Source organism: Ochotona curzoniae, unplaced genomic scaffold, assembly GCF_017591425.1.
Source record: "Ochotona curzoniae isolate NIBS_2020 unplaced genomic scaffold, NIBS_Ocur_1.0 scaffold_1852, whole genome shotgun sequence".
NCBI lineage: Eukaryota > Metazoa > Chordata > Mammalia > Lagomorpha > Ochotonidae > Ochotona > Ochotona curzoniae.
In genome coordinates, this window is record NW_024467087.1 from 54,868,865 (window position 1) to 54,883,649 (window position 14,785).

The window sequence follows — 14,785 nt, forward strand, 5'->3', positions numbered from 1 at the left end:
ATCTGAAAATAATTTAAAGCATACTTGCAGAGAAACTAGTGCATAAAGTAACATTTCAACATTTTACAATATTTGCTTCAGATCTCACTTAAATAAAATATTGGTTTAGTCCTACTTTCATCCATTTCCCCTTCTTTCCACCCCACCAGGTAATGATGCTCTTAGAGTTTTATGCATGTGCATGCATATGCATGGTTTTCTGTGTTTATATATATATATTCATAAAACATTTTCATTAAAAATATACAATAATATGCTGCATATATCCTTTAGGAATATTTATCATTCAACACTATTTTTGAAAAAAATTTATTTCAGTAAATGTACATCTACTTTTTTGTTTTCCATTGTTATTTAGGATTTCCGTAAAGTATGAATAAACCACTGCTTATCTAGTCCACAGATACAAAGCTGTTTACAGTTTTTAATTTTTATTCATTTTGAAGATTTATTTTCATTTGAAAGATTTGCAGAGAGAAGTGATAGAGAAGCCATCTACTGGCTTATTCCCCAAGTGGCTGCAATGGCTGGGGCAGAGCCAATTCTATGCCAGAAGCTACCACCTTATGTGTTGAGTCCACCACCAGGGTGCAGGGGCCCAATTACTTGGGCCATTCTCCACTGCCAAGGCCATAAGCAGAAAGCTGATTGTATGCGGAGCATCTGGGACTCAAATTGGTGCCTATTTGGGATGCTGGCTCTTGACATTGCAGGATTTGCCTGTTGAGGCATAGCACCAGCCCCATCCAGTGTTATTTCTTTTTTTTAATTTTCTCTTCAGTGCTACAATGAATATCTTTATATAAATTCATTTTTCTTATATGGGAGAAATTCTTTAAAGGATCTCCTGGGTTTTAAAATTTTTGTAGTGATATGTGTACATAATTGCATCCAAGATACTTGATAAATATTAACACTGGATACACATTCAAACACTAGCTTTTATAACGTGAGTGGTGTTTTTTGAAATGAAGTACATTGTGTATTTCTGTAAGTGTAAGTTATATATGAACACCCAGTATCAAATGAAAACAGAGCAGTGTGTTTTGAGGTAAAATATTAGCAATATATAGTAAAGCTTCAAGTTCCCCGTTATTTTCTGAAATTGTATGATAATGTCCTTAAATGTCAAAGATTTTTAGCTACTACAGATAAAATATTTGCAATAATATTTGGGTCCATGTCGCTTTGGGTCCATGTCGCTTTCGGTGGAAAATACAAAACACAAAATAGATAATTAAAAAGGAATTTACATATGTGTATTATTTTTGGCTTTTATTTAGTAATAGAGACAGGAGAGAAAGGAATCTTTTGTTGTTTCTTCCATTGGTGAGTGTAGGCATTTTTACCAGCTTATATTAAATCTTAATCTGTCATCTTATTTGGATCTAGGTATTAGTTGCACATCACAATGATTTGCAAAACTTTAAAAAAAAATCAAGGAGGGGCTAATGTTGTGGCACATGAGGTTAACCTGCCACCATCAATGTTGGCACCCTGTATCAGCACCCTTTCAAATTTTAGGTATTTTGCTTCCTGTCCCACTTGCTTGGAATGCAGCAGGAGGTGGCTCAAATGCTTTGGCTTCTGCCACCTATGTGGGAGACCTGGATGGAGTTCCTGGCCCTTAGCATTGGGCTGGCCCAACCCTCACCATTGTGACCATTTTGGAAGTGAACCAGCAGATGGAAAATATTTCTTTTGCTGTCTTTCCCCCTCTCTGTAACTGTGCTTTTTCAGGTAATAAGTAAATAAATCTTTTTTTTTTGTAAGATTTATTTTTATTTTTTCATTGGAAAGGCGGATATACAGAGAGGAGAGACAGAGAGGAAGATCTTCGGTCCAATGATTCACTCCCCAAGTGAGCGCAACGGGCCGATACTATGCCAGTCCGAAGCCAGGAGCCTCTTCTGGGTCTCCCACGCGGGCGCAGGGTCCCAAAGCTTTGGGCCGTCCTCAACTGCTTTCCCAGGCCACAGGCAGGGAGCTGGAAGGGAAGCGGGGCTGCCGGGATTAGAACTGGTGCCCATATGGGATCCCGGGCGTGCAAGGCGAGGACCTTTAACCACTTGTGCCACCGCGCCGGGCCCAATAAATCTTTTTTTTTTAAAGATTTATTTTATTTTTATTACAAAGTCAGATGTACAGAGAGGAAGATCTTCCGTCCGATGATTCACTCCCCAAGTGAGCGCAATGACTGGTCCTGCGCCTGTCCAAAGCCGGGAACCAGGAACCTCCTCTGGGTCTCCCACACGGGTGCAGGGTCCCAAAGCTTTGGGCCATCCTCGACTGCTTTCCCAGGCCACAGGCAGGGAGCTGGGTGGGAAGTGGAACTGCCGGGATTAGAACCAGCACCCATATCGGATCCTGGCACGTTCAAGGCAAGGACTTTATCTGCTAGGCCATGCCGCCGGGCCCAGTAAATAAATCTTGAAAACATAAATGTCTAATACTTTGTACCTCTGTGGCTGTTTTTTTAAAAAGGATTCTAAAAAATATGCACACATGTGTACATTCACAGGGAGAGTAAGAGAAAGTACACAGGAGAAATTGTCTCTCCTTTGGTTTACTTCCTAAGTGGCACAATCGGTGTGGCTGGCCAGATGAAGCCATGAGTCAGCAGCTCCAATGCAGTCTCCCATGTGGGTTGCAGAGGCCCAACACTTGGGCTATCATTTGCTGCCTCATTTTCCTAGGTATATTAATGAGTAGCTGAATTTGGAAGTCAAGCAGTTGGGACTCAAACCCTTGCATACCATGTGGGATATTGACATTGCAATCAGCTGGTCTAGCCTGCTGTACCAGGATATTGACCCCACTCTGTGTGGTTTTAAAAGGTTCTTCAGTTGATTCTAATGTTGACCTTAGACCGTGAAGCACTGGCTTAGGAGAACTGAGAAGAGTAGTGAAGCAGGAAAAGTTTCTGCTATTTTTTCCTGAGTAGGTGTGTTCAGTATGTTTTTCTGTAGGTAGTTTGGAATGGAGCTGTATGTTTCAATCCATCCTTAGTGATGTTCTTCTGTCAGGACAGATACACCTGTAATTTCTTAATTATAAATGGTAGACAGTGTTGGTATTGGAGTAGAGAGTGGAGTAGACATAGAAGGTAGCCTAGTGGAGATCATAGTGCTGAAGTGAATTTTAGGAACGAAATTGAATATTACTTAACCCCAAGGTTTTCACATACTATTTTGTGCAGACCATTACACTTTAAGAAAAAAAAACCTTATGTCACGCTTTAGGGTTACAGAAGACTGTGTTCCATATCTGTGAATTCTCACCCCATTCTTTAAGACTCAATACAGAATTTATTTACAGAATAATTGCAAAATTTGTAAGAGCTCTTCTTCCCTGTTTTTAGAACTTCTTTATGGAGTCTGTTCAAAAATTTGCATTCTGTAAAATGAAACAAAATAGGATTTGTAGCTTGGAGTCGGCCAAGACTGTTGGGCTTCTACAAAGTCAAAATAAAATTAACTTTTAAAAAACTTTGGTCCAAAATGTCAATTCCCTTAGGATTATGAAGTACCTCATTCCTATTGCAAAAGGTTTTAAAATGCTGACTAGTTATCTTTTCTGTGTGTAAATGTGTGAATAATTATCATTCCTTTCTCCTAGAAGATGGGCTTCATGGGATTGTAAGCTGCACAGCTTGTGGACAACAGGTCAACCATTTTCAAAAAGATTCCATTTATAGACACCCTTCACTGCAAGTCCTTATTTGTAAGGTATGAAGCATATAGACTCAGATCACGCGGTTTTCTAATATAGGGTATAATAAGCTCTCTGAATTATGAATGCAGATCTGCATGTGGATTTGTTCATAATCATGTTCTAGTCAGAAGCAACATGATACTCAAAGACTGATAAAGTAAGGGAGAGCCAGCTGTTTTTTTTTTTTTATTATTTGCTTTTTTTGTGTGTTTTAGCTTTTAATTTTTATTGAAAAGGCTAATTGTACAGAGAGGAGAGAAACAAAGATCTGCTGGTTCACTTTACAAGTGACAGCAGTGGCTGGAGCTGAGCCCATGTAAAGCCAGGAGCTTCTTCCAGGTCGTCCACATGGGTGCAAGTTCCTGAGGCTTTGGGCCATCCCCTACTGCTTTCTCGGAACACAATCAGGGATCTGGATGGCAAGTGTAGCAGCCAGGACGCGAACTGGTACTTGGAGAAGGAGGATTAGCCAGTTGAGACATTGTGCTGGGTCTACCAGTTGTGTTTTATAGGTTTCTTTCTTAAGTACCCTACTTCTCCAACTCTAAGCTTTCCAAAGGAAGCTGAGTTTTGGCATAAGGAAACAGTAGTATTAAAAATGCTTTCCATGTGATGATTATATTTAACAGATGTTTATACTTTTAAATTAATAAAATCTTGAGATTAATTGTTAGTATCTGTAATATCAACGTTGGGGATCCCCTAAGTCACAATGCTGTTAAAATTAATCCTGTGGGTTTTTTTTTTTAAGATTTGTTTATTTTTACTGAAATGATAGAGTTGCAGGGAGAAAGGAAAGACAAAAAGAGCTTCAGTTCGCTGGTTCCCTCCCCAAATGACCACAATGGCTGCAGCTGAGCCCATCTGAAGCCAGGAACCAAGAACTTCCCTCCAGGTCTCCCACGAGGGTGCAGGGTCCCAAGGCTATAGACCATCCTCTTCTGCTTTCCTAGGCCATAAACAGGGAGCTGTTTGGGAACTGGAGCTTCCGGGATGTAAATTGCTGCCCATATGGAATCCTGGCACTTGGTGGTAGATAATTAGACAGTGGAGCCATCATGCTCTGCCCAATCCTTTTAAAAAATAAATAAATAAACCTACCTTTGGAATGTAGAGACACGTCCTATTTTCCTTATAGTATTTGCTCTAGATTTTTCTTGACAGCAGTTTCTGATATTTATTTGACAGGCACAGCATCACACGCAAATGCATAAACACGGGCTTGGTGGAAGGAGAAAGAGATACCCACCTTCCATCTTCTGGTTTTCTTCTGAAATGGCTACCAACAGCCAGGTTTGGGCCTGGCCAAAGCCAAGGAGGCAGGAACTCTGTTATAGTTTCTTTCATGGGTGGCAGGGACCCATGCACTTGTGCTGTCCTCCTTGGCTTGCTCAGCCTCGTTAGTGGGAAGCTGTGCGAAAAGTGGAGCAGCTTGGATGAGAACCAGTTCTCATGGAATACTGGCTTATCAAGCAGCAGCTTAAGTTAATGCATCACACTGCTGGCTTATACCATAGACCTTCTACCTTCCCAGGTATATTAGCAGGAAGTTGGATTGGAAGCAGAGCAACAAGAGACTAAAATAGCCACTCCCTTATGGGGTGTATGAAAAACAAGTGATGACCTAATTTGTCTGGTACAGTGTAGGCCTCTTTCATTAGCTTTTTTTAAAATATATTTTTATTTTGAATTTTGAATTATGTGGTACAGTTTTGTGTAGGGTGGGATTCCCCCCCAAACTCCCACCCCCTGTCAGATTTTTCCCATTTTGTTACAATAGTGTAGTTTCATTAACTTTTATATAAAGCATGGAGGCATGTTATGTGGAAGTCTGTTTCAAAATTTAATTTTTTAATATGTTCCTGCCTGGAGGATACTGGTGTTAGACATTTGAGTGTTTTGATTCTTTCATAATTATTTTTAATTGGAAAGAGATATACATAGAGGAGAAGCAAAGATCTTCAATCTGCTGGTTCATTCCCCCAATGTGTGCAATGGCCAGAGCTTAGCCGATCCAAAGTCAGGACCTAGAAGCTTCTAGGTCTTCAGTTTGGATTCAGGGTCTCAAGGCCATCCTCCCAGGTCATAAACAGGAAGTTGATTGAGAAATGAGATAGCTGAGACGTGAACCAGCACCCATATGGGATTATGTTGCTTCTAGGCAGTGGACTAGCTACATGAGCCATTGTGTAAGCTTCATGATTTGATCCTTTATAACACACACATTTATATACACAAACTTATACACAAAACATATACACACTTTTAAATTTTTGGTGAATTTAAATAAATAATTTTATCTGTTATGAATGTTACAAATTTTGAATAAAATTCCCTTCCTCTTATCTTTTTAATAGAATTGCTTTAAGTATTACATGAGTGATGATATTAGCCGTGACTCAGATGGAATGGATGAACAATGTAGGTAGGTATACATTCAGTACTGCTTTCATTTGGGGAGAAATCTTAACAGGCCTTTTATTGCATTCATCTGTTGTTGTATCATCATAGATGTCTTAAATGGATGGTTGTTCTTTTCTGCAAAGCCTTAGGTTTATGTCTGATTTGACTGTGTCAATAAGCAGTTAACCTAAATTACTACCAAGATTGCTGGCAGGAAGATCTAACTTGCTTTAATAGTTAAGAATTTAAAATGGACTTTATTGGGAATTACATTTTAATTGTTTCGTGTTTTAAGTGTTTTAAAATTTTAAATTCTTTCAGATGGTGTGCAGAAGGTGGAAACTTGATTTGTTGTGACTTTTGCCATAATGCCTTTTGCAAGAAATGTATTCTGCGCAACCTTGGTCGAAAGGAGCTATCTACAATAATGGATGAAAACAACCAGTGGTATTGCTATATTTGTCACCCAGAGCCTTTGTTGGACTTGGTCACTGCATGTAACAGCGTATTTGAGAATTTAGAACAATTATTGCAACAAAATAAGAAGAAAATAAAAGTTGATAGTGAAAAGAGTAATAAAGTATATGACCATACATCTAGATTTTCTCCAAAGAAAAATAGTTCAAATTGTAATGGAGAAGAAAAGAAATTAGATGATTCGTGTTCTGGTTCTGTAACCTACTCTTACTCAGCACTAATTGTGCCCAAAGAGTTGATTAAGAAAACAAAAAAACTAATTGAGACCACAGCCAACATGAACTCTAGTTATGTTAAATTTTTAAAGCAAGCGACTGAAAATTCAGAAATCAATGCTGCTACAAAGTTACGGCAACTTAAGGCTTTTAAATCTGTATTGGCTGATATTAAGAAGGCTCATCTTGCATTAGAAGAAGATTTGAATTCAGAGATTCAAGCTTTGGACAGTGTTAACAGAGAGAAAAATGCCAAAGAGCACAAGGTCATAGATACTAAGTCTGAAACAAAAGTACGAAAAGGAGAAAAACCCTGTGCTTTGGAAAGGAAGGACATTTCAACGTCAGACGCTAAATTGTCAAGTAAACCGGTTGATAGTGAGCACGTGGATTCTAGTATTCCAACAGAGGAACAAAGAACGAACAAAAGCATTAGTGGTGAACATAAGAAGTCTGATAGAAAAGAAGAACCTCAATATGAACCAACTAACACTGCTGAAGACTTAGATATGGATATTGTATCTGTTCCTTCTTCAGTTCCAGAAGACATATTTGAAAATCCCGAGAATGCTATGGATGTTCATTGTACAGGTGGTTATCAGGGAGATGGCAACAGTGGAACTGAGCAAGACCTGGCGAGATCACCTGTAAAATTGAATATCCCTTCAAAAGACAACAGAAGAGGTATTAAATCAAAAACTACAGCTAAAGTAACAAAAGAATTATATGTGAAACTGACACCTGTTTCCCTTTCTAATTCCCCAGTTAAAGGTGCTGATTATCAGGATGTTCCACACGACAAAGATGGTTATAAAAGTTCTAGTATGAATCCCAAGTCAGAGAAATATGGACCTGTACAGGAAAGCAGTGATAGTTATGAGCCTTTGGTTGAAAATGAAGTTCTGTTACCTTCAGAAGAATCTGATCTTCGAAGATCCCCACGTGTGAAGACTACACCCTTGAGGCGACAGACAGAAACCAACCCTGCAACATCTAATTCAGATGAAGAACTTTCAGTTTCAATGAGAAAAAAAGATAAGAGAAATTCTTCTGATAATTCTGTAGATAATCCCAAACCTACTAAATTAGCTAAATCTAAGCAACCAGAGTTGGTGGATCCCAGTTCAGACTCTGATGAAATGCTAGCAGTCCTCAAAGAAGCAAGCAGAATGAGTCACAGCTCTTCTGATACTGACATTAATGAAGTGCATACAAATCACAAAACTTTGTATGACTTAAAGACTCAAAAGGGAAAAGATGATAAAGGCAAAAGGAAACGAAAAAGTTCTACTTCTGGCTCAGATTTTGATACTAAAAAAGGTAAATCCGCTAAAAATGCTTTGATGTCTAAAAAGAAACGACAAAACCTGTCTGATTCTTCTAATTACGACTCAGAATTAGAAAAAGAGATAAAGAGCATGAGTAAAATTGGGGCTGCCAAAACAACCAAAAAAAGAGTTCCAAATAAAATAGAAGATTCTTCAGAAGATGAAATTCATAGCAAAAGAGGAATAGAAGGGCAGAAAGAAGGATCATCAAATGATGTTGAGAAGAAACAGGAGACAGAGAATTTGTCTTCAGCAGAAAGTATAGTTAATGACAAGACCCTCACAGACTTTAAAGATCCTATCTCTAAAAATCAGCAGCCAAATGTTTCCTCTGATGGTGCAGATAAGCCTGTGTCTGCCAAAGAGGAGAGTTTGAATTCTCCGGTGGATAAAAAGGCTGCTGAAGGTAAAGAAAAGAGCAAGCGTCTGAAAAGCAAAACTTGTAAGAAAGTACAGGGTAGCCTATCTGATGTTGCTGACAAATACACACGGAAAGAGCAGAGTGATGAATCTTCTGAGGAAGATAAAAAGCAGAGCAAAAGAGGAAGTGAAGAAAAAGAAAAGAGAATTACAGATATTAAGAAAAAAGTGATTAAGATGGCACTCCAAGATGAATCATCATCTGATGGCATGGAGAAATCGCATGAGGGAGAAGATAGTTGTCATTTTCTAAAGGGAATAAAAGAAAATAAAAATAGCATAACTGATGGAGAAAAGAAAAGTAAAAAGGTACAAGAGAAAACATCCAAAAAGAAGGAAGAGTTACCTGATACTGTTGAAAAGTTACCAGGGAAAGGGGATAGTGACTCCTTAGAAGACAAAAAGAGTAAGAATGGAGCATCTCGGAGAGCTAAGAGAAGGTCCAGTTTGTCTGAAAAGAGTTCAAGGAAGAGACAAGAGTGTTCATCATCTGATACTGAGAAATACTCGATGAAAGAAGATGGTTGTGACTCCTCTGATAAGAGACTGAGAAGAATAGAATTAAGGGAAAGAAGAAACTTAAATTCCAAGAGAAATACTAAGGAAATCCAAATTGGCTCATCGTCTTCTGATGCTGAAGAAAGTTCTGAAGATAGTAAGAAGCAGAAGAGACAAAGAACTGCAGCTAAGATGAAGGGAGGCAATCACAAGGATAAAAAAAGAAACTCCGTACGAATAAGCACTAAAAGGAAACAAGCGGACATTACTTCCTCGTCTTCTTCTGATATAGGTGAAGACAATCAGAATTCTGTAGGTGAAGGCAGTAGTGATGAGCAGAAAATTAAGCCGGTGACTGAAAATTTAGTGCTGTCTTCACATACTGGATTTTGCCAGTCTTCAGGTATGCAGAAATAAGTTAAAAGTGATCATTTGTACTTTTCCCCACTTATATAACTATACTATTTTAATATTCCCTGAAGCCAAACAAATTTGGAATTGTTCTTTAGAGAAAGATCATTTACAAATGATGTAGTGATTTACTATGAAATGTTTCTCTATTTGTTTATCCCATCATTTGAAGGTATTTCAAAATATTGTTTTCTGTATCTCAAATTCCCATATTAGTTGGGTAGACAACATTTCCTTACCAGTGTTTAATGTATTTTTTGGAGTAATAGACAGTCATTTATGAATTACAGTTGGATTGGTGCTAGTAGTTTGGTTAGCTATTTTTGTAATGAAGTTAGGCGTTTGGTACTGGTATGAGTTGGTATGTGAAACAACTGCTTCGTCATGCGTATTGTTCTCTATTTGAGAGACAGAGATAAAGGCCTCCCATCTGCTACTCAACTCCTGAAATGTTTATGAAAATGGAAGTGGGTCTGGCCTCAAGTGGGGAGCTGAGAACTCATTCCTGGTCTCCCACATGGATTACAGGGACTCAGATAGTTGAGATAACACTGCTGCTTCTTGGGACCTGCATTAGCAGAAAGGTAGAGTCAAGAGCTGGAGCCAAGTATTAAACCCAGGCACTCTGATAGGAAATCCAGTAATCATAACGGCTAGGCAAAATGCCTTGCCCCAATATGGCTTTTTACATTGCTGCCAATAAGATCATATCCTGTATAATCTTATGAAATAATGCGGATTTTCCTCATTGAACTCCTTTGATGATGCTTATTAGCTAATTTTTAGTTTTTTATTTTTTAAAAAAGATTTATTTCTTTTTATTACAAAGTCAGATATACAGAGAGGAGGAGAGACAGAGAGGAAGATATTCCATCTGATGATTCACTCCCCAGGCGGCTGCAACAGCTGGTGCTGCACCGATCCGAAGCCAGGATCCAGGAACCTCTTCCAGGTCTCCCACATGGGTGCAGTATCCCAAAGCATTGGGCTGTCCTCTACTGCTTTCCCAGGCCACAGACAGGGAGCTGGATGGGAAGTGGAGCTGCCGGGATTAGAATAGTACCCATATGGGATCCCGGCGCGTTCAGGGTGAGGACTTTAGCTGCTAGGCCATGCTGCTGGGCCCTATTAGCTAATTTTTAATATATGAACAGATAATTTGCTTTTAAGCAGTATCCTCAAAAGAAGAATGAAAATTCTGAAAGTGAGTAGATCATATCACTATGATAGACTGCTAGGAATATTAGAGAGTGGATTGAAACTGGTCAATCATGCCAGAAAAAATAATTAAATTTTTTATTGTTATTACAGTTCTTTTTTTTTGTCAATTATTGCAGTTCTAACAGATTTTGCATAAAGCTGTTTACAATGTAGACAGAATGTTTAAAAAGTTTGTCTTTATGTTAAAGCCTTATTTTTTTTTCCAAGTTGGATTTTAGTTGGCTTACTTTGACTTTTTAAATTTTCCCTATGTAGATGTATACATGAAGTACTGCCTCCTGGACTGTTGTAACTATGAGTCTTTTGCACTTTGCCTAGAGTTTTTAGGTCCTGTGTGTTCCAAAATTTACAACTTTTTGATTTTTAGGAAAATATTATAGACTACTCCAAGTAAAGAAGCAAAGTGTTCTTGTAGTAAGATTTTGCTGCCAAATGAACTTTGATTTCACCTTAAAATTTTTTGAAGTCTGGTTCTGTGACAAAGCAAGTTAAGCTATGCCCTGCAGCTGTGGACATATGTGTGCCTGTTATATCCTGGTTGCTCTCACTGTTGATCTAGCTCTGATAATGATCCTGGGAAGGCAAGAGACAATGACCCAAGTCCTAGGACCCCTGCATCCACATGGGAGACCCTGCAGAAGCTCCTGGCTCCTGCCTGGCTCAGCCATTTGGGGAGTAAACTAGTGAATGGACGATGTCATGTCTCTCTTTCTCCCCCTTCCTTCCAATCTCTTTTTCTCTAACTCTGCCTTTCAAATAATATCTTCTTAAAAATTTGAGAACAATTTGCATTTAGGAATCTTCTATAAGTGAATTCTGGTTTGTGTTTAGTGTAATGGTTACTTTATTGTCAACTCTGTGTGGTGAAAAACTTATTAGTGATTAACATTAAGAGTAATTGTGATTAGTTATGTTTAGTATTCTCAATACCAAATTGTATGATACTGAATTTTGTTCTTCTGGAAAATTGGTTTCAGATTTTTATTTTTCATTTCCCAAAGTCTTACTTGATTTGACACATAGAAAGTTTTCTGTTACTTACACCTCATCTTTAAAACTTCGTACTTAATGTAAAGTAATAGACCTTAGAAAGAGAATATTTTGGCAAATATTTGAAGATTATTAACTCAGCACTTGCCTATTGCTATTGTTTTGTCTTGAGTTTTAAAAAATATTTATTTAGGGGTTGGCATCATGGTGCATCAGGCTAATCCTCTGCCTGCAAGCACCAGCATCACATACGGGTATTGCTCTGTGTCCTCGCTGCTCCTCTTCCCATTTAACTCCCTGCTTATGGCCTGGAAAAGCAGTGGAAGGTGGCCCAAGGCCTTGGGCCCTTGCATCCATTTGGGAGGTTCAGAAGAAGCTCCTGACTCCTGGCTTTGAATTGGCCTAACTCTGGGCATTGCAGCCCTTTAGGGCATGAAGCAGTGGATGGAAGATTTTCTCTCCCGCTCTCCTTTCTTTGTCTTTTTCTTTCCTTTTGTCTATAAATCTGCTTTTAAAATAAAATAATAAGTTTTTCAGTGATTACTTATGCATTTGAAAAACAGAATGACAGAGCGAGCAAGGTATCTTCAGTCTGCTGGTTCACTTATCACATGGCCATTATTTGTTGTCTTCCAGGTACATTAGCATGTAACTGGGTTCGAAGTGCAGACTAGCTCAGACTTGAGCCAGGTACTCTAATACCAGGATGCAGGAATTTCAAGTAGTGGGTTAACTTGCTGTATATAAAACACCTGTTTCTCCGTTTTGATTTTTAAAACTTGTATCCCAAGAGTCATGGAGCTGAGTGGGATGCACATGTTTTCTGTAGTGTATATGGAAGAGAACCTTGAGGGTCTGTCACTTAACAAATGCCTGTCCTTGAATTGTTTAGTGGAATAAACTGTATTGTTTGGAATACTTTTTGCCCTTGGAGCATTGTTTAATCTAAACTGATTACTTTGGGTGGAAAAAAAGGTAAATTTGCTGGAGAATTTCCAATTTTGTTTCCGAAGGTAGGCTTCGTCAACAGAAATGACTTAAGCAGAATAAAATATGAAGGGTCTTGTGTTTGAGCCAATGATAATTGACATTCCTCTAAAATTTTCTTGGGTGATGGCAATGGCCAGCTTAACCATCTTCTGGGATGCCCACATCCCATTCGGAGTGCTGGCTCAAGTTCTAGGTGTTCTGTTTGATCTAGAGGGAACTTCTGATCTCTGACCTGGCATATCTCCAGCTGTTAGGTACATTTGAAGAGTGAACTGGTGGATGAAAATCTGCCTTTCCCTTTTATTTATTTATTTATATATTTATTGGAAAGTCAGATATGCAGAGAGGAGGAGAGACAGAGAGGAAGATCTGCCGTCTGATGATTCATTCCCCAGATGACAATGGCCCGTGCTGCACCGATCCGAAGCCAGGAACCAGGAACTCCTTCTGGGTCTCCCATGTGGATGCAGGGTCCCAAAGCTTTGGGCCATCCTCTACTGCTTTCCCAGGCCACAAGCAGGGAGCTGGATGGGAAGTGGAGCTGCCGGGATTAGAACCGGTATCCATATGGGTTCCCGGCACATTGAAGGCGACAACTTTAGCTGCTAGGCCATGCTGCCGGGCCCTCCCTTTGCCTTTTAAATAAATATATTTTTAATTTCACATTAGATTTTGATCTGTAATTATGTTGAAAACATTACTAGGTCCTGTTTCCATTGAGTTTCTCAGATTCCATTTTTTTAAGGCAGTATTTAAACATTATATGGGAGGTAGAACATTTTGTAGTGGTTTGGGCTTGTGAAAGACATGACCAATGAAACTGAATATGGTCCTGAGTGATTTTGGTTTTCTTAAGGCAAAAGATTTTTTAAAAATACTGAGCTATCTTGTGATTTACTTTTGCCTTTCTGTATTTACATTTCTCTCCTGAATCTTTTTCATAGATTCCACTAGTCAAAAACATTCTAATATTAAAAACAAATGCATAAAAATGGTTGATCACTTAGCTTTTCGTGTCCTACCTGCTGTTCGTCACTGCATCTAGGATTTTTTGCCGCTTTTGTATTTTACAATAATTAGAGATCCATAGGTATTGGCCAAAAAATAGATAACAGGAGGCCTTTGTAGCCTTAACTCATTTTCCCCCAGTGGGTAGTATTTTGTATAACTTTGATCAATGTTTAAACCAGGAAGCTGTAGATATTTTCATATTTCACCAGTTTTATGTACACAGATTTGTTTAAGTATAGTTCATTGTGATTATGTTAATTCTGTGTAATTTTATGTAACTTTCATGGCCAAAACCAAGATATCAAATTATACCATTAACTCTCTTGTATTGCCCTTTAAAAAAATCTATTTGAAAGGCAGATACAGAGTGGGAAGGACTGGGTCAGGTAGGGAGAGCTGAGAGAAGAAGAGAGAAATAAAAGAATGATCTTCCATCTGTTGGTTTACTCCTCAAATGGTTGCCAATGGCCAAGCCTGGGCCAGGTTGAAGCCATGAACCTGGAATCGCATCTGGGTCTCCCATTTGGGTGCTGGGGGCCTGGTGCTTTTCTGTGTGCCCTAGCAAGAGGCTGGATTGAAAGTGTAACATGCGGAACTCAAAAGTGGCCTTCATGTGGGGTGATGGGCAGCTTAACCTATTGTACCATGATGCCATCCTGTTCTGGATTCCCACCTTTAGTCTGGTCTAGCCCCAGCTGTTGTGGGTGTTTGGGAAGTGGATGGGAAAATTCTTTTTGGGCTTGTCAAATAAATAAAGATTTAAAAAAATTTTTTTAAACTTTTTAAAGTTGATTTTTGCATGACATTTTTAAAAAGATTCATTTATTTGTATTGGACAGTCAGATAGATATACAGAGAGGAGTAGAGACATAGAGGAAGATCTTTTGTCTGCCGATTCATTTTCCAGGTGGCCTGGACGGCTGGAGCTGAGCTGATCTGAAGCCAGGAGCTTCCTCTGGGTCTTCTACATGGGTGCAGGGTCCCAAGGCTATTCTCGACTGCTTTCCCAGGCCACAATCAGGGAGATGGATGGGAAATGGGGCCACTGGGATTAGAACCAGCGCATATATGGGATCCTGGTGCATGCAAGACGTGGACTTTAGCCAT

General features: G+C 38.9%; 1 protein-coding gene across 8 annotated transcripts in view; it reads left to right on the plus strand.

Moving 5' to 3' along the window:
• The window catches only part of ATRX (ATRX chromatin remodeler), a 188,983-nt gene that overhangs the window by 50,254 nt on the left and 123,944 nt on the right, over nt 1-14,785 (plus strand). For 5 of the 8 annotated variants that reach the window (XM_040999433.1, XM_040999434.1, XM_040999436.1 and 2 more), the window contains 3 exons: nt 3,619-3,728; nt 6,072-6,139; nt 6,439-9,458. In XM_040999433.1, the coding sequence (XP_040855367.1) occupies nt 3,619-3,728; nt 6,072-6,139; nt 6,439-9,458 (3,198 nt within the window). The remainder of the gene's footprint in view (nt 1-3,618; nt 3,729-6,071; nt 6,140-6,438; nt 9,459-14,785) is intronic. The other 3 variants (XM_040999435.1, XM_040999441.1, XM_040999437.1) reach the window with 2 other exon arrangements.